Source organism: Rhamphochromis sp. 'chilingali' (assembly GCF_963969265.1).
Source record: "Rhamphochromis sp. 'chilingali' genome assembly, chromosome: 14".
Taxonomy (NCBI): Eukaryota; Metazoa; Chordata; class Actinopteri; order Cichliformes; family Cichlidae; genus Rhamphochromis; species Rhamphochromis sp. 'chilingali'.
Genome location: NC_137941.1, coordinates 19,021,669 through 19,041,582, shown reverse-complemented (window position 1 = coordinate 19,041,582; position 19,914 = coordinate 19,021,669). Strand labels below are relative to the sequence as shown.

The window sequence follows — 19,914 nt, the reverse complement described above, 5'->3', positions numbered from 1 at the left end:
CAGGCAGCATGCACAACTGACATATGAAATCTACTCATTGTTTGTGTATGCAGGTACGGACAAACAGAGTCATTGTTTTTGTAAAAGCAGTGTTCTTTCAGTGTCATTTCCCACGAAAAGAAGGGGAAATGTGTAAGCCTACTGCTTTAATATCACTGACCTCTATCATATAAAATTATATAAAATCATATCCGTCAATGCAACATTTGTGCAGTGATTTGCCTCCCAAATTTTTTGGGGTTTTTTGTTTGCCCCGACAGTCATTGCCATGGCAACACAAGCAAGTGAAATTACAGTAACGTTTAGGGGGAGGCTGTACCAAGGAGCCGAGTCCACCACTTTGTAAAATTCAACAAATTCAAAACAGCACATCTCTCTGAGGCCGAGAGAACTACAGTCTGCCATAAAGTGCTCTTTTAGTCTCTCACATCTTTCAGAGCGACACTGCAAGTTTTACCTCAACTTGTATACAAACACCACACAAAAGCCTTCCTTTTCTTTCAGCTGTTCACTGAAAAGGAAAGGCAACAAGTTGATTCAATTCTAGTCTTTTGCACAGATGGACTTTTAAAGATTCATAGAGGGTGATGCAGGAAACATTGAGTGAAATAGAGAAAGAATGACAGAGTGTGAGACAGCACACATATATAGTACATTGCATCCTATGAGCCCCTACATAGCCACACACTATTATTATTTATGTCTTTTTATATATTTTTTATTTTGACACATTGACACGTCAAAGTGCTGACTTTATTTTTCACTTTGAAAGCACTCACATCAACATAAAAGCAGTCCTTCAGGGGCAGTAGACCTGCCCAAGCCTATAACTTTTGAAAAAATAAAATTTATAGAGAAATACAATCCATAAAAAGTAACACTCAACTTAACAGCCAGTGGGACAAATGCAAGATGAATAACCATGAATTAAAATGCTTTAAATGGCTGACCAATACCTATGTCCACCATATGTGTGCAGTTCATTTTTACAATCCATTGATATTCAGTATCTTATCTAATGATGAACTGTCAAGGTCTATTCTTTAGATGCCTTTTATCTTCAGTTAAAAAATTAAATCAGAATTATTGTTTCAAGCCACAGCAATGAAAAAAATGTAATACTAGATTGCATGTGACAAACATAAAATAAATGAAACACACACACACATATATAACACTGTGCATCATGGCTCAGATGCAAATGAGAAATACTGTCATCACCAAACAATTTTTGTAAGCTTTAGCAAAACAATTTTGTAACAATAGCAAAAAAGGGAAAAGTTTCATTAGTAAGTATCTCGTGAAAATTCTTAAGAACATTGTGGCAATCAGTATCTAACATTTAAATGTCTGCCACATAGACAACTCAGCAGGATTTCAAGACCACACAGTCATTCTGAGCATTACCACAGCACTTCCCGGTTGAGTAATTGCTGAACTAGTTAGACATTCACCACAATTTATGCTTATAACTGCATGGAAACGTGCTACATTGCAACGTCTTCGCAGATGTGAAGCCACAGACTCACCACAGTTCAGCTGCTTGTGCATTCGGGCCTTAAAAATGAGCAGAAGTATCTATAAAATGAGAATTGCCTTTCTAAATGTAGTTTCATTAACTCCTAAAGAAAAAAAATCTTCCTACCTGTACTAAAAGTAAATCAGCAGAGCTACTTCATGGAATGTTATAAACAAATGAATGGACACAATTATTTAAATGGAAAATTTTACATATTTTTGCATCATATCTAAAAGAAACCAAAAAAAATGTCTTTGCTGTTCAATCGTCTCCACTGGGTTTGTTGTTCATAGGTACTGATTCAGCCCAGAGAGATGAAGATGAGTTTTTTCCTTGTGAGCCTTTACTTCTGCACACCTTGAACATCAGTAATAATATAACCACCACCATAATGATGAGAACTGCAATAACGATTGTATAGGTTGTTGTATTGCATTCAGATACGGCATTAGCATCACCTGCAAAGAAGAAGACAAAGAAAGGTATTTTCAGATGATCTTGTGATATTTACTGAGAGAAATGACTAAGTGTGTTAAGACATGCCTACCTTCTGTGAGAACACTGACATTGAAATGCCCTGACTTTTCCACTGCAACTTTTCTCCACCCACAAGACAGAGAAGGCAGCCACTCCTCTACCTCACAGAAATACAGGCCACTATTATCAGGACCAGGGTTCAAGAAGGTGAGGCTGAATTGGCTGGGGTCAGGGTGGTCGTATCTCAGGCGAACATTCTCCCCAAACCTGTCCTGTAGAGTCGAGTTTCTGTAGACTGTGAATATGGGGCGCTGTTTAGTTTCTATTTCTTTCTGCCAAAACCATGTGACCTGGAACTTGGATTCATTGCTGGATTGTTTGTTGATGTTACAGGGGAAAGTAAAATCCTGGTTTCTGCTTATATTCATCGCTGTATCTTTCTTTGAAACAGAGAGATTGTTTTCTGTGAAAAAGGACAAGAGCAAACCTTTAGTTTATTAAGGTAACCAGTGAGACCTAATGAAATTCAGTTATACTGACACACAAGGGAGAGCTTGAAGAGATGAAACAATCAACAGCAAAACAAGAGAGGTGCCCAGAAGACAACTGAGAAGAGTGGAACATTTTGTCAAGGTTTTGGGAATTACATTTGATTCCTTTTTTATAGAGTTAAATTAGATGATAACACTAAATTATATATGGCTGATACAAAGTTACAGCAAGAAGATTAAAGATAGTCTCTTGTTCATTTCTAGCTCCATCTTCATTCAGTGAGGGGACTAGAAAAACCTTTGCATGCTTCACAGTGCAAACGCATCTTGATTTGAGTCATATTTGGCTGCCCACTGAAGTTCATCTAGTTCCATTAAAGGTCTCCAGTCACAAGTGTGGATGGTTGGGGCTGCTTTACTCACATCCAAAGCTGTGTGCTCTCATATGGCTGTTCTGGGGATGTCAACTCTCTATGACTTTGTACAGACCCAGAATTAGAAAAGGCCTGAAGCACGAGCTTTTGACTTGAATTTAAGATTGAAACTTAAGTCTTGTTTGATGTCATCCACCACTATTAGGGTCAGATGGATTGACACAGAACTTGTAACTAAGGGAAACACATCACCCGCTTCTTAATTGGTTTAAAATGTGCTTACAAGTATCCTTAATTCATACACCTCACAAAATAGCTAGACTATTAGGAGCCCAACAGAACACTTCTAAAACTGTGATCATACCTGTTACTTTTACACTGACTTTGATAGCACCACCACTGTCTGAGGCCTTCAGCTGCCAGTGAGCTTCATTATCCAGCTGGTATTGATCCACTTGGCACCAGTAGGTTCCACTATCCTCTTCATGGGCTTTCTGAATACTTAGGTAAAAGCTTTTCTCAGTGGGTCTGGACAGGCGTAGCCGCTCCTGCAGGCCTCTGGTGTCATTGTTCTCTGGGTAACTCACCAGGCCGGTGTGATCAAGCTCCACCAGGGAGGCTTTCTTCAAAGAAGAACTGTGTGCAGCAAAATGCCAAATGACTCGATAGAAAACCGAAGAACCAGAAGCTCCTGAGGTGATGCTACAGTTGAGCTTGACTTCTTCTCCTTCTTTGGCAGTCAGCTGCTGCTCTTTCTTATCTAAACGAAGGTCGTTGGCTAGAGAATGGAAAAAAATTAATATGAAGTTATATATTTTTAAATGGTCTGTTTAATTTATTTTTGTGCCAACTGTATATGGCATGTGAACATGTTTCTGAAGTATGAAAAATAAATGTATTCACCAGGCTCAGTAATTGTTAGCACTGTGCTTTTGGACACTGTTGAGAGCAGATACCATTCACCACGAGGATCTTGAAGCCACTCGCCCACTTTGCATGTATATAAACCTTTATCTGAGATTCGAGCTTGCCGAATAATCAGTTCAAAAGTGGGTCCTTTGCTGCGCCTCATGCTGATTTGCTGACGCAGGTCCACCTGGGATTCCGTTACTATGGAATTCCGGTCCAAGCTTACAATGGTCTTATTTCCGGCATTTTCCTCATGCAGCCAGGTGATAGAATAGAGTGATGATTCAGACGTTTTTGTGACGATGGAACATGTTATTGTTATGTCAGTGTTCATGTTTGTTGTCAACGCAGGAATAGGTGACACATCAAGTCTGCTTACTAGAAAAGGAGACAACATTTTCATTATTTTCTGAGGAAACAGGGAAAAAATGACTCTTTCTATTTAATGACGCCCCAAAATGGCTGCAGCTGGCAGTACCTGGGTTGTTTACTATCACAGAAAGCTGATTGGATGCTTTCAACTCCTTGTGTACATTCTTCAGTAAGACAGACACATTACACTGGTAGCTTCCTCCTTCTCTGTGGCTGGTACCAATGACCAGCAGATAGTACATGACTTCAGTTTTTCTGCTTTCTACTCGTAGCTGGTAGTGGTTCTGATCTGCAGACCAACTGATGGTGCCATCAGGGGAAAGTGTCAGGATGGTGTCTGGTGTTTTAGCCTCACGTTGCACGCTCCAAGTCACTGTTACCGGCATGTGTGGACCTTTGACCCGGCACATCAACTCCAATTTTTCTCCAACAGTCACCTGAGTGTTGCGACTGCTTAGAGACACTCCCATCAGCGTGTCTAACACAAAAATCCAAAATAGTCAGTGACAGCAAGTAAGAAAGGAGAAGCTGGTGATCAAGCAATCATTAGTGTTGAAAGCAAAAAGGAGATGTGAATACATGGCTACAAAACCACAACTGGCTTCTCGGTCTACACAATATGGCTATTGTTATGTCACCCTTCATTTCTTATGTAAAAGCAAAGAACATTGCTTGTAAATGTAAAGTTTGGTTTAATTGCAGGGGTACAGTAAACAAAGGAAGGATTCCCAACGGTGACAAGATCTGAATATCAGGTTTTGGATATTTGTCTACCATTTTCTTGTGACATATCACTATGAGCTAAAGTGTTCAATGGACATATCTGCAAATAAACAGATCAATAGCCAAGCAGATCAAAATCCACATATTTACTTTGCTAATTTATTATTAAACAAATCAAAACACTCAATAAGAAGAAAAACCTGTTGTAATGTAGGTAACTACACAAACACACAGACACACCTTACCTATAGAAATCACTGTCACAGTGGTAGTTTGTGTCTGGGTGTGAGTCTTGCCATTAGTTATGCGCTCAGACACAGCACACCGGTACACTCCTGAATCAGACAGTGTGACCTCATCAAGCACTAAGGTGAAGTTGTCAGTAGCTGGACGCATCACCCTCACTTTGCGACTCACAAACTCCTCTGCTATCTCTGTAACACCCTCCTCATTTATACTGATGATCTCAGTGAACGAGGCCGTTGGTGTTGATTTGTGTTGCCAGGTGACAGAGAGCTGACCTTGAACCCCATCCACTTTACAGAAGAGATGCAGCCCGCCCCCTTCGGTGACATTTACAGCCTGCTGCATTTTGACTGTCAGCCTGTTTTCTGTGAGGAGATGAGGCAAGAGACAAATAGTACTGCTGTGTTTGAGAAGATAGTCATAGAAAAAGTAATTTTACAAACAGCAAAAACATAAATAAGAAAACTAACACTTTGAAACTACAAGTGAGCCTTAATAACAGCAGGTAAAATCAACAATGTAAAAAGGAAAGTGAAATAAACCCTGAATAACTGAGTGTGTGTGTTCACTATGACAAACCCTGGGGCTGAAATGCTACAAAACATAATGTTCAGTCAAACATTCTGAAGACAGTTTTGTTTTCTGAAAGCCGCACTCACAATTCAGCTAAAAAAATACATAAAACAAAATATTTTTTGCTCGCTGGTGATAAATGTGCAATCTGATTGTTGAGTGTTGAGATGTGGAAACCTAAAATTTTGACCTATGATGATACAAAGAGTAAATCCACTAAACAACATGATTTTGCTTTGTAGACGTATTCCATCTAGATTTCCTGTGGGGAAATGTAACGTTTGATTTAATGTTGTTCAGTAAACAAAAGAAGGGTTCCCAAAGGATTACATTAAGACTCTCAATATCAGTACAGTATGTTTCGGGTGTTTTTATGCCATTATCTTTTAATATATTACTATGGGCTAAATGGTTTAATGAATATATCTACAAGTAAACAGATTAATAGTCAAGCTGACCAAAATCCACTTTTTACTTTGCTATTTCTGCTGTAATATTTGAAGTGTAGTTTAACAAAGAAGTGTTAGAATTTATGGGAGAAACACCTGTTACAATGAAGGTAATATCATATCTTACATAGTTTGTACTACACAAACACACAGACACATCTTACCTATAGAAGTCACTGTCACAGTGGTAGTTTGTGCCTGGTTGTGAGTCTTGCTGTTAGGTTTGCGCTCAGACACAGCACACTGGTACACTCCTGAATCAGACAGTGTGACCTCATCAAGCTCTAAGGTGAAGTTGTCAGTAGTTGGACGCATCACCTTCACTTTGCGACTAACGAACTCCTCTGCTATCTCTGTAACACCCTCCTGACTTATACTGATGATCTCAGTGAACGGGGCCGTTGGTGTTGATTTGAGTTGCCAGGTGACAGAGAGCTGACCTTGAACCCCATCCACTTTACAGAAGAGATGCAGCCCGCCCCCTTCGGCCACATTTACAGCCTGCTGCATTTTGACTGTCAGCCTGTTTTCTGTGAGGAGATGAGGCAACAGACAAATAGTACTGCTGTGTTTGAGACGTTAATAATAAAATAATTAAATTTCACTAACAGTAAAAACAAATAAGAAAAATCACCTTGTGTAATCCTTAATAACTACAGATAAAATGAACAATGAAAAAGGGAAAAGAGTTAAACCCGGAATGTGTTCACTTTGACACACCTGTGGCTGAGACGCTGACCCGCTGTGGGCTGGAGTCTTTGGGTTCTCCTTCAATAAAAGCATCATCTTGGCCTCTCTCTTGAGGCCAGACTGTACAGATATACTCTCCCTGGTCCTCAGTTCTCACAGGCTTTAAGATGAGACGGTAATCTCTGTTCCCGCTTCGGGCGGCTCTGAGCTCTCCATTTTTCTGTCGAACACTGTACTCCGGTGCCACAGTGAGAACGCCTGTGGGACCAATGCGGGCCAGCTCCACACTTCCCTTGAGCCATGCTACAGAGAAGAATCTTTTCTCCACGTCCTGTGTGTTTATATTACAGGACAGCATCAGCTCCTGCCCCTCCTGCAGCGCTGCCGGCTGTGCTGAGATTTCCACTGCCAGAGACGGAGACGATGGCTCTACCACCTCTAATCAAGATAAAAAATTAAAACGGTGAGACATCCACACATTAAATCATGAAGGCAGTTGTCTAACATTAATGTGCTGATCAATACATGTAATTTAATATAGCATGGCTAAGCAAAATCAATGAAATGCTTCCAACCTGTGGCTTTAACTGTCAGGGTCATTTCTTCTGCATTCTTCTGTATGATGATGTACCAGGAGCCATCAGGATCTTGGATCCACTCCTGAGCCTGGCAGTAGATCCTACCTTGGTCTGATGGCTCAACCTCAGCCATCTTTAGGCTGTACGAGGCTTCTCCCCATTTATCTAAGCGTATGAGACCTGCTTGGTAACGCCTTTCAAACCCCTGGCCTGGGCTCAGTGTAAAATCTCTATTCAGAGAAATGATAGGCTGAGCGTCCTCCTGTCCATCTTTATGGAGATACCAGGCAACAGACAGATGGGTGTGCTGGCTGGTGCTGCTAGAGGCCAGGCATGTTAAAGTCAGAGCTTCACCCTCGTTTAAGCTCAGTGGTGTGGAAGCAGATGATGAGACACTCAGGGAGTATTCAATCACTATGAAACCACATCAGAGAAATCAAAAGTCATGAATGCTCTGACATCATCTGTACCATACCTACATGAAGACACATTCAAGCGTTATGACTGAAAATCAGGATGGTGATTGATTACCTTTAACGACTGTCTTATCAGAATACTCTCCATCATAAGCACCTTCTAAGTTGACTGCAGTACATTCATATTCCCCCTCATCAGTTTTCTGCAGGCTTTTTATCTCGAAGCGGACTGAGTTTGGTGAGAGGCGTTTCAAAGTAATTTCATTTTTTCTCACACGGGTTAGGTGAGAAGAATATCCAAAAGTATCTTCATGTGAACTGATGATTTGGATCTCAAAGTTTGGGTTTGAAGGCTTCGTCATACGGAATTCAAAATGTTTGTCAGTGTTTTCACTTCTGAAGCCACTCACACTGCAGGTGATGTAGAGGGGAGAGCCTAACACACGATACAGAGGCCCAGCTTGTACTTCAGTTTTCACTCTGGCCTCTCCTGAGTAAAGCAGAGACAAAACGCAAATGAAGTCATCTGAATCCTGCAACTTCAAAGTGCCACTTGTGTATTTATAAGTATTAAAGTATCTAACATATATGTTGCAGGCATGTTACAAATGAATGATAGAATGAATACACAATATTTTCAGAAAGATTTATATATTTTTTTATTTGTTAAGTTATTTTCTGCAAAAATATGGTTTTTATGACATTTCGGATAAAAAAAGAAAAAATGTTTGCAAGTTTTGAAAAAAGATATATTCACCCTCCAGGTGATGGCCACAATCAGCCATGTGACTGTGTTTTTTGTTAGTTCCTTTTTAAGGAAACTGTGGGTTCCTGTCACAAACTGTCTGAGGTAGTCTTACAAGTCTAGACGAAGATTACGAGGATAGGAGTGCTATTCAGACCGTGATAGAAATCTAATTAAATCAAATAATGTGTACAATCGTCTTCTTTTCATCCAAGTAAAAACTGCTTGTTTTCTTGAGTCACTTTATTTTCCTTCATGTAGGAAATATTTTTTCCCCAGAGAAAGCAAACATTTTGTCAAGATCTGCAGCCTGCAGATGATGTGAAACTGAATGAGGACCCCAATGCAGGAGACACTGACAGGCAGGAACAAGTTAATATAAAGTGAGCTTTCTATTAACACTGATCGTAAAGGTATAAAATAAGAGAAACCAAAATTGAACAAATTAAACTGGGAAATACGAGGAAACATGGAATCTAAACGACAGGAGGGCAGCTGAGGAAACACTCAGACTACAAGGGGGATAATATATAATAATATAGCCTATACACAAGGGGAATATTGAACACTTTAAATTCCACACTTTAAAAACAAAACACTGGGTCAAAATCCAGACCCATGAAACATTTATGCTACCTATTTCATGATGCAAATGATGCATGAAAATAATTCGGAGCTAATTTGTTTTCGTGTAGCAATTACACTGATATTAAATATAGAGACACCAAAGGAGATGAATCAGTGAGTTTAATCTCGGAGCTTTTCAAAAATCACGACGCAAACAACACAGACAATATTTTAGCTTTACCAAAGACGATGAGCATAACATGCAAATGTACTGATGGTAATTCTATATTTTTATTCTATTCAAAATGGACATACAGTGTGTTCTTACCAACAGCTTACTTTAACACAGTTAATATTCTGACATCTCCAGTGAATCCTCGAGGTCACTGACTAGAATCCACTCCAGCTAAAGGAAGCCAGTGTACCACTTACCACAACGCAAAAGCTGACCCAGGCAGAGAATCAAACTGGACCTCCAAACCGAGAGCAGGAAACAACTCATCATGAACCTTCAGCTTCAGGCTCAGCACTTTACGTCCTCGGCATAGCCTCTGTGATCAAGTTCTTAGTCTGTGTGAAAATCTGCCTGTGTCTTTTCACACTTGTTAAAGTGGTTTATGTTTCCTGTCGGTGACCTAGAGCAAGAGGAAGTCTGAGATATTTCCTGCATACTGCACATTATTCATGACTTTTGTGTATGTGTAGAGGTGGATTGGTGGAGATCAGTAACATCGCTCGTTTTTTTTTCCATCCTCGATCGAAACATTGGATGGTTACACGCGTGGTTAGACAACCTTAAGCCGAGCGGGCTCATAAGTGGGTCACCAAACCGTTCATTCTGTTCATTTCTATGTAGCGTTTTCAGAGGGAGAAACGTTTTGTCACTCACCCAAGCGATTTCTTCAGTCTCAACTTTTGCATAATGACTGAAACTTGGTGCTAGTTTCAGTCATTGTGCAGAGCTATACTGTTTACAAGGTTGGGGGGAAACCTGCAGTCAGCTGCGACTGAGATGAGACTTCCAGATGGACGGAATGAACTTTTTGGGAAAACATATGTAACTTTTCGATTATTCATCGACTTCCTTTAAAATATATTTTCATAGCATGATCATATTGTTGCATAGGCGACTTGTGAGATAACGTGGTTGCGGTCAAGTTGCGTTGCTTAGAAACGACCCTTTAACAGTCCCCATCTGAGTTTGACCCAGTTTTTGCAAACAGTGAATGCGTCTGTTTGAACATTCCTGTAGATTAATGACGCAATATTGCCATCTGGTGGAGACCAGAAAGACGTACAGTTCTACACAGTCAAATCAGCGTTTCAACATTTAGACCGTTTAAACATGGTGGAAAACGTTTGATATAATAGAGACAAGCTAAGAAAGAGAAGGGGTAAACATTTTATCAAGTTCATACAAACAAGAAAATTTAATGATGTATGCAGAAGAAATACAGGATTTAAGAAGCCCATAAGTGATATTTCAATCCAGAATGACTATTGTGAATTCAAAAACAGTGGGGGAAAATGATGCCATGATGTAGCTTATTAATAACTAATAAAGTATTTTGTTATAATCTACACTCATCCATCACTTTGTTAGGTGCATTACTGTGCATACGTTTTAAAACACCCCTCATTTCTTTAACAACATCCCAAAGTGGCCAATATTATGCTGATGGTTGTTGTGGTATATACTGGAAAATGACAGATAGGTGCAGGAAGGTATTCATGTGCAAAGATAAATGGTAATATTGTATTTAAGGTCATAAATAGAGTTCTGCCTTTTTCTCCATTCTGTATCAAGATGATCCCTGCTTTAGTAATGTACAGGTCTGGGCTTTGGGGAGGCCAGTCCATGACTTTTACTGCATTGACAGTGAACTTTTTGTTCATAATTCCATCAATTTTAACAATTTTAGATTCCCAACACCACTGGCTGAAATTCAGCCCCAAAACCTCCACAGTGTTTTACAGATGTGTGTAATGACACATGTATAACACTTACTGTTTTACAGCTTTTAACCAAAAATTTCAAATTTGGAGTCATCACTCTATATGACATGTTGCAACTGATTTTCAGTTCAGTTCTTGTGTAATTTGAAATATCTCAGCCTTTTCTCCCTGTTTCCTTTCCTTAAGAATGGCTTCTTGACATCCACCCTTCAAAGATACCATTTCTGATGGTGTTTCAATGAACAGTAGATGACTAGGTGAAGGGCCAGATGCATTTTTCAGGTTTTGTGGCAGGTCCTCCAGGTCCTCACCCCTGGACTTTTTTCTTGTTAAGATATGATCTTCAAATAAGGTTCATTTGTGTCGCAAGTTTTAGTCTTGTCCTGTTTTCCCTAAAGGTTTTAAAGACATACTACACAATATGGTGAGATATGGAATATGGTATATGATATGGTATATGATATCTCTTTTAGAATCACTTTGTTGGTGCAAAAACAAAATTTTATGCCTGTTAAAAGATGTTGTCTTCAACTAAAGCAAATGGGGACAAATAAAGCATTGTTGTGTAGACACAACACTGATTGAAGTTCCTTTTTTTAATGCTTCAGTGATTCATTGAAGTCAAGTGGCTCAACAAACTTGTCAGAAATGCTCTGAAAATGGTCAGATACAAAGACTGGGCTAAAAATGAGTGGAAAAACATCAACATGTCGAAAAAAAAAGGAGAAAAAAACTTTTAAAGAGCTGAAGAAGGACTATATAACCATTGCTTAAAAATACTTGAACAAACAAACAAACTATGAACAAACCAAACAAATCAGAATGAGAAAAAATATGATCTGAGTAACTTTGAACATGGTTATAGTGTTTCAGAAACTGCTAATCTGTTGGGATTTTGTCACAAAATCATCTCTAGCATTTACAAAGAATGGTCAGAAAACGAGAAGAGATCCAGTGAGACATCAACCACACATTTTTTGTATGTGAAAATGTATTTTTTGATGGCAGGGGTCAGAGGAGAATGTCAGACCTGCTTTGAAATGACAGGAACAATTCGTTACAACCAAAATAGGCATAAGAGCAACTTGAACGCATAACATATCAAACGTGTCAAGGTTCCACTTCTGTCAGTGAAGAACAGGAAACTGAGTCTAGAGTTTACAAAGACTGAAGATGGGGAAAAAAATGCTGTCTGGTCTGATGAGTCTGCTGGTAGGGTTAGAATCTGGCATAAACAACATGAAAAGATGGGTTTATCCTACCTTGTATCAACGGTTTACACTGCTGGAGGTGTGATGATGCAGGAGAGATTTTCTTGGGACAGTTTGGCCCCTTTACTACCAAATGAAAATCATTTAAATGTTGTAGCCTACCTGAGTATTGCTGCTGAACATGTCCATACCTTCATGACCACAATGTGACCATCTTGTGATAGCTGCTTCTAACAGGATAGTGCCATCATGTCAGTATGAACCAAAATTTCTGATGAATGTTTCCAACACCTTGTTGAATCTACAGGAAGAATCAAGGCAGTTATGAAGGCAGAGAGGAGGTCCAACCCAGAATGAGCAAAATGCATCTTACTCAGTTACCAGTGAGTTTATCTTACTACTTTGCATTTGAATGACTGCACAATACCAATACATAAAATGTATATTGGAGGGCAGAGTGCTGCCTTTTTGTTGTCAATAGTAATTAAGGACAAAAACATAAAACAATGTGGGGGTTTTTGTTTTGTTTTTCGGCTTTTTGCTGTGTTTACCAAGACACTTTTACCGTCTCAGGCTTCTAAATCTGGTAAAATGTCACAATCTAAGGCTCCTCTTCTGATGAATCACAAACTTACGCAACCACGGAGTTCTTTAGACTGGCATACGTCAAAATGGTCGTGAATGAATGCCTCTAGGGGTTTGAGGGACTTTCTCACGTATGGGAAGACAAGCACGTCATCTTTCATGTTTCCCAGCATGATACAACCTGCTGGTTTAGACATAAAAAGGTAGCCTTCTAATTAAACTTGGACTTATGGCGCCAGTGTGATGGCGTGATGCAAGAAAACTCAAGATGAGGAGTTCACAGGAGCGTTCCGCTTATGTTTGAGATGAAATACTTTTATCCCACCTAAGTTAAGCTGCTGAGCAGACTTCTTTCTCTTTTTTCTTTTTTCTTTTTTTTGCACTCATCTTTTTCATAGAAGAGACCTGCCATCATTGTCTGTGAAAAAAACAAAACAAAGAAAGGCAAAAAAAAACTGTCTAGCTTAGAGAGAAATTTACTCAGCTGAAGACGAAGGGGAAGTGTTATGCATACGCATGTCCCTTACAGAACAGGAATAGGAAGTATGAAGAAGACAGGAAAAAACACAAATCCACTTCTCAAAGCAAAAGAACTGCTGCAAGCGTAAACCACACATGTTTGTTCACTTTCTATTTAGGCTGCGTGTGCAGGTGTTTCTGAAGGTGGCTGCATGCTGCTCTTCTGCAGAAAGGGAGTTTTGAAGCTCTGCTGGTTTGAAAGATGAGTGACACACTGGAGAGGACTACAGACTGTCCTTTGCTGCTTCTCGCTGAGGAGTCCAACGTGAACGAGGAGAAAGGGAATGTAACAGGACCAAGTGAGTTACATTGGGAAGATGGAGGTCTGCCCATGGAGCTCCAGAAAGGGATGGAAACCCTACGAGTGAACAGAGAATTGACTGATGTGACACTGCGCGTTCAGGGTCATGACTTCGCTTGCCATAGAGCGATTCTGGCGGCTGCAAGTCACTACTTCAGGTAAATCATCATCTGGTCTTAACTGTGTCGTGATCTCGGGCCTACTTGTTTTACTCACAAATTATGGCCGGTCTCTACAGGGCAATGTTTTGCAGCGGTCTCAAGGAGAGTCATGAGGAACGTGTGGAAATGAAAGGTTTGGACAGCGGGACGATGCACTGTCTCTTGGAGTATACCTACACCAGCCGAGCTCTCCTCACACACTCGAATGTCCAGAGAATACTCGAGGCTGCCAGTCAGTTTCAGGTAAATCAGCTTAACTGATCTTTGTTGCTCAATCAGGGTTTTTTTTGCAAAATCATTGTCTGGTGCCAGGTCATTGACATTTTTAACACCAATGTAAAGATGTAGTGAAATCAAACAGCGGAGGCAAAAAAGTTCTACAAATCGAGGTGTGAATTTAGACTTTAAAGACCAAGTGAACCATTTTTTACAAAGACATTTGACCTTAACATGTTTTTCACATAAAGGCAGCACAGCTTGAATTTAAGTCCATAAAATAAATCAACCATAAAATTTATAATTAATCTGACTGAAAGTTGTTTTAGTCGAGTTTAACTTGAAAAAGGCTTTTGGCAGCAAACGATCTCTTTCAATGAATTTTTAAACCATCAACACCATCGGTTCATACAAACTTTTTTATATCTGTTACATTTTAACCACCTGCATGTAAAGTCAGTTGGAACAAATAGGCCATCAAAGGAATGAAGACGCCTCGTGCTGAGTTAGCAGCAGAAAGCAAACCATTTATTTCTAATCGGGATGATGGATTTGGTGTTGTGATGTGGAACTGTAATTAAATTTTTGAAACTGCTATCAGCTTCTTACTTCAGTTTTTTCCTTGCGTAAAGGGAACAAACACATGATTGGATGAGAAATTGGTTTTGCTAAGAGGGAAGTGAAAGTTGGTCAGTTGTTTACACTCAGGATCATTTTTCCATAAGGGCTTAAATTAACTACACAGCTGTGCCACACTGCAGAGGAGGCAGGTGTTTGTGTTTGTGTGCTTCTATTTTTGCAAAAACGCTTTGGGTGTTAAATTTTGATGATAATTTCTTCAGGCACTCTTGCTGGATTGTCAGCGTAACTAAGAAGCAAGGTTAAGATCACGTTAAGAGTTAGGGTTAAGATTATCGTATGAGGCTAAATTTTATTTTATTTTATATCCTTAAAAAAACTAATCAGGTATCTCATTTTATACTGGCTTTGTGAAAGAGCTTTGTGAATGCTTTTGCTGCAAGTGATAGATAAAAATATCCACAGCGAATCTGTTGAATTTCAAACGCAGGTTTTCAAAAGCTTATATAAATTCAGGCTATGGCAATTAGATAAGCAAAGTGGGCACCGGGGAAAACTGTGGGCCTCTTTAGTCCAAAATTCTATTACTGTCCACTGTTGGATTGTTTTCTTGCTGCAAATAAGAAAACAGTTGTTTGGTCTGACGCTGACAGACGTCTGAGGACTCACTGCATACAAATGTTTGACTGTGTTATACTTTAGAAGGCATTTTTTTGCAGAAAAAGTCCCCCATCGCTTACAAAGGAAGTGCACTGGGACAGAATTGATTTACAGCCAGTTTACCAACAAGAAAATTCTAAGCCCTTAAAATCCAACTATAGCTGTAATTGCCAATTTGGAGCAGCTTAATCAGCTACAAATAGCTTTAACCGATGCCTTTGTTCTTTTTGTCTCTTTAGTTCCTTCGTGTGGTAGATGCATGCTCTAGCTTTCTCAGCAAGTCTATGCAGCTAGACACCTGTATTGGCATCTTAAATCTGGCTGACAGACATGCCCTGTCAGCCCTGCGCGCCAGAGCTCAGGACTATATTACTACTCAATTCTCTCAAGTGGTCCAGCAGCAGGACTTCCTGGAGCTGCCAGTGGAATCTCTGGAGACTATCCTGCAGAGGGATGACCTGGATGTGAAATGTGAGGAGTGTGTTTTTGAAGCACTCATGCACTGGGTGAGAGCCCGGCAGGATGAACGCTATCCCTCACTGGCCAGGTTGCTTACGCACGTACGGTTGCCGCTGCTGGAGCCGGCATACTTTGTTGAGAAAGTGGAGTCAGATGAGCTGATACGACGGTGCAGCGAAGCTTTTCCTTTGTTGCAAGAGGCCCGAATTTATCATCTCTCTGGCAGGGAGGTCAGTATAAACCGCTGGGCATATTGTGTTTTATTGTTGTTAATCACTGTTTGTCTCATGTCCAAGTTTCATATATGTTTGACCTTTTTAACAGGTGGTCTCAGAACGAACCAAACCACGTGTGCAGCACTTTCTGTCAGAAGTATTCTTGATCATTGGAGGCTGCACCAAAGACGAACGCTTCATTTCCACTGTCACATGTTTGGACCCTCTCAGACGCAGCCGCCTGGAGGTCGCCAGGATGCCAATGACAGAGTTAGAGGACGAGTCCCAAAATAGAAAATGGGTGGAATTTGCTTGTGTCACTTTCCACAATGAAGTATACATATCTGGTGAGTGAACATATTCTTTTTTTCATAGAAAGGCTTCACTTGTGAAATTGTGACGATTGCTCCTTGTTGTTATTACCCGTGAAGTGTGCACTTCACTGGTATTCAAATGTAATGAGAATTTAGGAATTTATAGTATGAACAAAACAAAACAACAGGAAGTCGTGACATTATTTCTGCTCTAACAGTTGCTGTGGTTTTAGGTGTTTCCCAACGCAGGAACTGACAGTTCTAGTTAAGTGGAACACGCAGACTGTAAATGCTATGACTAGCACGCAGGATTTCTCCATCTTTAAACAGCATGATAACTTATGCAGAGTTATTACTAAAGACTTGGTGATATGTCAGTATTTTGGAATGAATGCAATATTTGTACAGATAATCACAGTTGTCTCTAATGGTCTTGTTGCTGTAGGAGGTAAGGAGACACAGCATGATGTCTGGAAATACAATGGTGCCCTGGACAAGTGGATCCAAATCGAGCCCCTGTCGACTGGGCGCTGGAGACACAAGATGGCAGTTCATTGTGGGAAAGTGTACGCACTGGGAGGGTTTGATGGAGTTCAGAGGCTTTCTAGTGTTGAGGCCTATGATCCCTTTCATAATCGCTGGATGCAGGTAAACACAATATATGTACTGTATATATGTGAAGGGTATAGTTTGTAGTTCCTAATAAAAAGTAAGCAAAAAGGAATTACCAACAACTTCAACCTGCGCAGCATTTTAATGCATTTTAAAAGCATTTTAATTCATGTTTTCAAATCTGTTTTATTTGGACAGTCTTGTTTTTATCATGTACTCTGAGTGTTGCTCCCAGTTTTCTGCACCACCATCTTCGATGAGCGATTTCTCATCTAATATATTCTTCTTTAACCTAGTGCAGTATATACAACTCCAGTTCCCCTCAAAAGTTGGGAAGGTGTGGAAAACATACATAAAAACAGAATTTGATTTTTTGCAACTCTCATAATAACACATTTTATTCACAACAGAACACATAAAACATATTGCATGTTTAAACTTATGACATGTAAGATCTTGAGATAAAAATAAAATTATTTGGAATTTCACAAAAGCAACATATTTGATGAAAGCAACGTGTTTTTAAAAAGTTGGGGCAAGGAGATTTGTGATTGTGTAGCATCTCCTCTTCTCTTTACATCAGTCTGTAAATGTCTGGGAACTGAGGACACCAGTGTTGGGATGTTAAGGAAAAAATTTTCCTCCACGCTTGTCTGATAGAGGGTTAAAGCTGCTAAACAGTGTAGGGTCTTCTTTGTCGTAATTTTCATTTCATAATCTGACAAATGTTTGCAGTTGCTAAAAGGTCTGGACTGCATTCAGGCCAGTTCAGCACACTGACTCTTCAACTGTGAAGCCATGCTGCTGTAGGCTGCAGTTTAGCATTGTCTTGCTGAAATATGCAGTAATTTCTGTGAAAAAAAGGCTATCTGGAAGAGACACTTTGCTCTAAAACATGTGTCAATCTGTGTAAGCTGCCATTTCCATAGCCACTATTGCCCCCAGCATACCATCAGAGATGAAGGCTTTTGAACAGAGTGCTGATAAGTCAGAGGTCACAGCGCCCATATGTTCTAAAAAGAATTTCAAATTGGAATTTGTCTCTTCTATTTTCCATTTTGTTGCAAAATCTTCTTTCAGATTTACATTTTACAGCATTTGTGGACTTTTTAGATAACTGTTGCTCAAACTTAAAATAAACAAATATTTTTTGACAAAATAGTAAAATCTCTCAGTTTAAACATTAAAATATGGGTTTGTGCTATTTGTAAATCATTGCAATGCGTTTTTTTATTTACAATTTACATAGTGGCCCAGTTTTTTTAGAACTTAGGTTTTACTATACCTCACGTGTCACATAAGTTACTTATGTTACTTTCGAGAGTTCAGCTTTTCTGCTATTATCTGCATTTGTATTCTATGTGTTTTCTTGTCCTGTTCAGAAATTCCATCCCATTTAACTTTTGATCCTATGCCTGTTTCTTTCCTATTTTATTTACCTCAATAACTGACTTATGTGTGATCTCCAGCCTGAAAGTAAAGTTTTCAGTTTTGGACTTTCACCTGCCTGTGGTGTTCTATCATCAGTTGCAGCTAACATAATTTTTAAGTTAGCGTCTTTTGTTTAGATCTTTTAGCTTTTTAAATTGCCTTACTGTTTTGATTCAGACATACTTATATACGCCTCTTATTTACTGCAGGTGACACCTCTTGCAGTAGGTGTGAGCTCATTTGCTGCTGCAAGCTTTGACAGATGGATCTATGTGATTGGTGGTGGGCCGAATGGAAAGCTGGCCACCGATAGGGTCCAATGCTGGGAGCCAGGGACAGGCGGCTGGGAACTGAAAGCACCCATACCCATTGAAACTAAATGCACTAATGCTGTTACATTCAAGAACTGCATCTATGTAGTTGGTAAGCTGTCAAATCCCACTAAGTACATTTACTTACTTAATGTTAATGGTATTTATATGTAACTTTTAGAATATTGCAGTAACATTGACATGAGCCTTTTCCATCACGACTGCTTTTGGTTTTGATATATTTAATGTATTTTCAGACTTTTATTATGATTCTGCGTACTGATATAGTATATTAATTTGATATCTGTCCAATTCTCTTTGTGGTCTCAGGTGGTGCCATGCATGCCATGTACTGCTACTCTCCTCTATCTGATTCCTGGACCCTTGTGACTCGTCTGGGGGAGAGGGCAAGCTGTGCTATCGCTGCCTGTAACAACAAACTTTTCATCACTGGAGGAAGAGATAACAAAAACCAAGTCATCTCCACAGTGATGTGCTGGGATGTCGCCCGAGGGGTTTTGACAGAGGAGTGTGTTTTACCAATGGGAGTCTCGCACCATGGCAGTGTGACCCTCATGAAGTCCTACACACATATACACAGAATAACACCTGCCTCAGAGAGCCAATGACACAGGCGTCTGTGAACAGGACTTATTTTGGTGCTAAGAGTGGTTGTAGGATTATGCATGAAGAGTAAAAACATGTTCAAAGATAAGAAATATGTTTGGGGTTTTTTGCATGCATTACAATGTTTACTTTATCTTTGTTACCGTTTTGTAACAAATTAAAGACTATGATGTTTTGAAAACATTGCGTTTGTAGTTAAGCTTTCTCAGAAAAGTGTGGATTACAACCTCACAACAGGTCAAAATAAGTCTACAAACACAAAAACGAAATTAAACATTTGCTAAATCATTATCTTATAAGTTTCTTATTAACTGCCAGAGAAATTTAAAGTTGCAAATGAAGGAAAGAGCAATGCAAAAGCAATTAAAGTAACTTTTGGATTTTCCTTTTATGTTTTCAATTAGCAAACTAACTCTGAACTCTACACTTTAATGCTGATTTATTAAATGCAATGGTATTTGAACGCAACACAGGTTACCTGCGTATCAACAAATACACTGACATGTCAAACAGAACCTGTAATCCATTTCCTTGTGAGTGCTGCCATCAAGTGGTGAAAAGTACTCATGTCGTTATTAAGAGTTCCACACTTTTTGTGAAAGTCAAAACAATGCGACTGTTAAGACAC

At 39.5% G+C, this 19,914-nt stretch overlaps 2 protein-coding genes across 2 annotated transcripts; one reads left to right on the top strand and one right to left on the bottom strand.

The window, feature by feature from the left end:
* Positions 1 to 416: 416 nt before the first annotated feature.
* LOC308409614 (immunoglobulin superfamily member 2-like) lies at positions 417 to 9,743 on the bottom strand. The gene is made up of 11 exons (XM_080902494.1): positions 9,562 to 9,743; positions 7,933 to 8,307; positions 7,399 to 7,815; positions 6,854 to 7,261; positions 6,298 to 6,663; positions 5,111 to 5,476; positions 4,249 to 4,620; positions 3,765 to 4,148; positions 3,226 to 3,639; positions 2,067 to 2,459; positions 417 to 1,977 (listed from the first exon to the last, which is right to left on the bottom strand). Exons 1-11 carry the CDS (start codon positions 9,632 to 9,634, stop codon positions 1,781 to 1,783), a joined length of 3,765 nt encoding a protein of 1,254 aa, XP_080758620.1. The 5' UTR covers positions 9,635 to 9,743; the 3' UTR covers positions 417 to 1,780.
* A 3,764-nt stretch (positions 9,744 to 13,507) lies between these two features.
* On the top strand, positions 13,508 to 19,517 carry klhl6 (kelch-like family member 6). Its single transcript, XM_080902746.1, has 7 exons — positions 13,508 to 13,859; positions 13,940 to 14,105; positions 15,557 to 16,006; positions 16,101 to 16,338; positions 16,751 to 16,953; positions 18,558 to 18,771; positions 18,990 to 19,517. Exons 1-7 carry the CDS (start codon positions 13,603 to 13,605, stop codon positions 19,286 to 19,288), a joined length of 1,827 nt encoding a protein of 608 aa, XP_080758872.1. The 5' UTR covers positions 13,508 to 13,602; the 3' UTR covers positions 19,289 to 19,517.
* The last annotated feature ends 397 nt before the right edge of the window (positions 19,518 to 19,914 follow it).

Bases quoted from the DNA above. Each gene is read 5' to 3' on its own strand.
- LOC308409614 (XM_080902494.1), bottom strand. From the start codon at position 9,634: ATGATGAGTTGTTTCCTGCTCTCGGTTTGGAGGTCCAGTTTGATTCTC. The intron at 3,640-3,764 runs GTGAATACATTT...TCCATTCTCTAG, and splicing joins GCTAACAATTACTGAGCCTG to CCAACGACCTTCGTTTAGAT. The intron at 2,460-3,225 runs GTATGATCACAG...CCTTTTTCACAG, and splicing joins AGTCAGTGTAAAAGTAACAG to AAAACAATCTCTCTGTTTCA.
- klhl6 (XM_080902746.1), top strand. From the start codon at position 13,603: ATGAGTGACACACTGGAGAGGACTACAGACTGTCCTTTGCTGCTTCTC. The intron at 13,860-13,939 runs GTAAATCATCAT...CGGTCTCTACAG, and splicing joins GCTGCAAGTCACTACTTCAG to GGCAATGTTTTGCAGCGGTC. The intron at 16,954-18,557 runs GTAAACACAATA...TATTTACTGCAG, and splicing joins TTCATAATCGCTGGATGCAG to GTGACACCTCTTGCAGTAGG.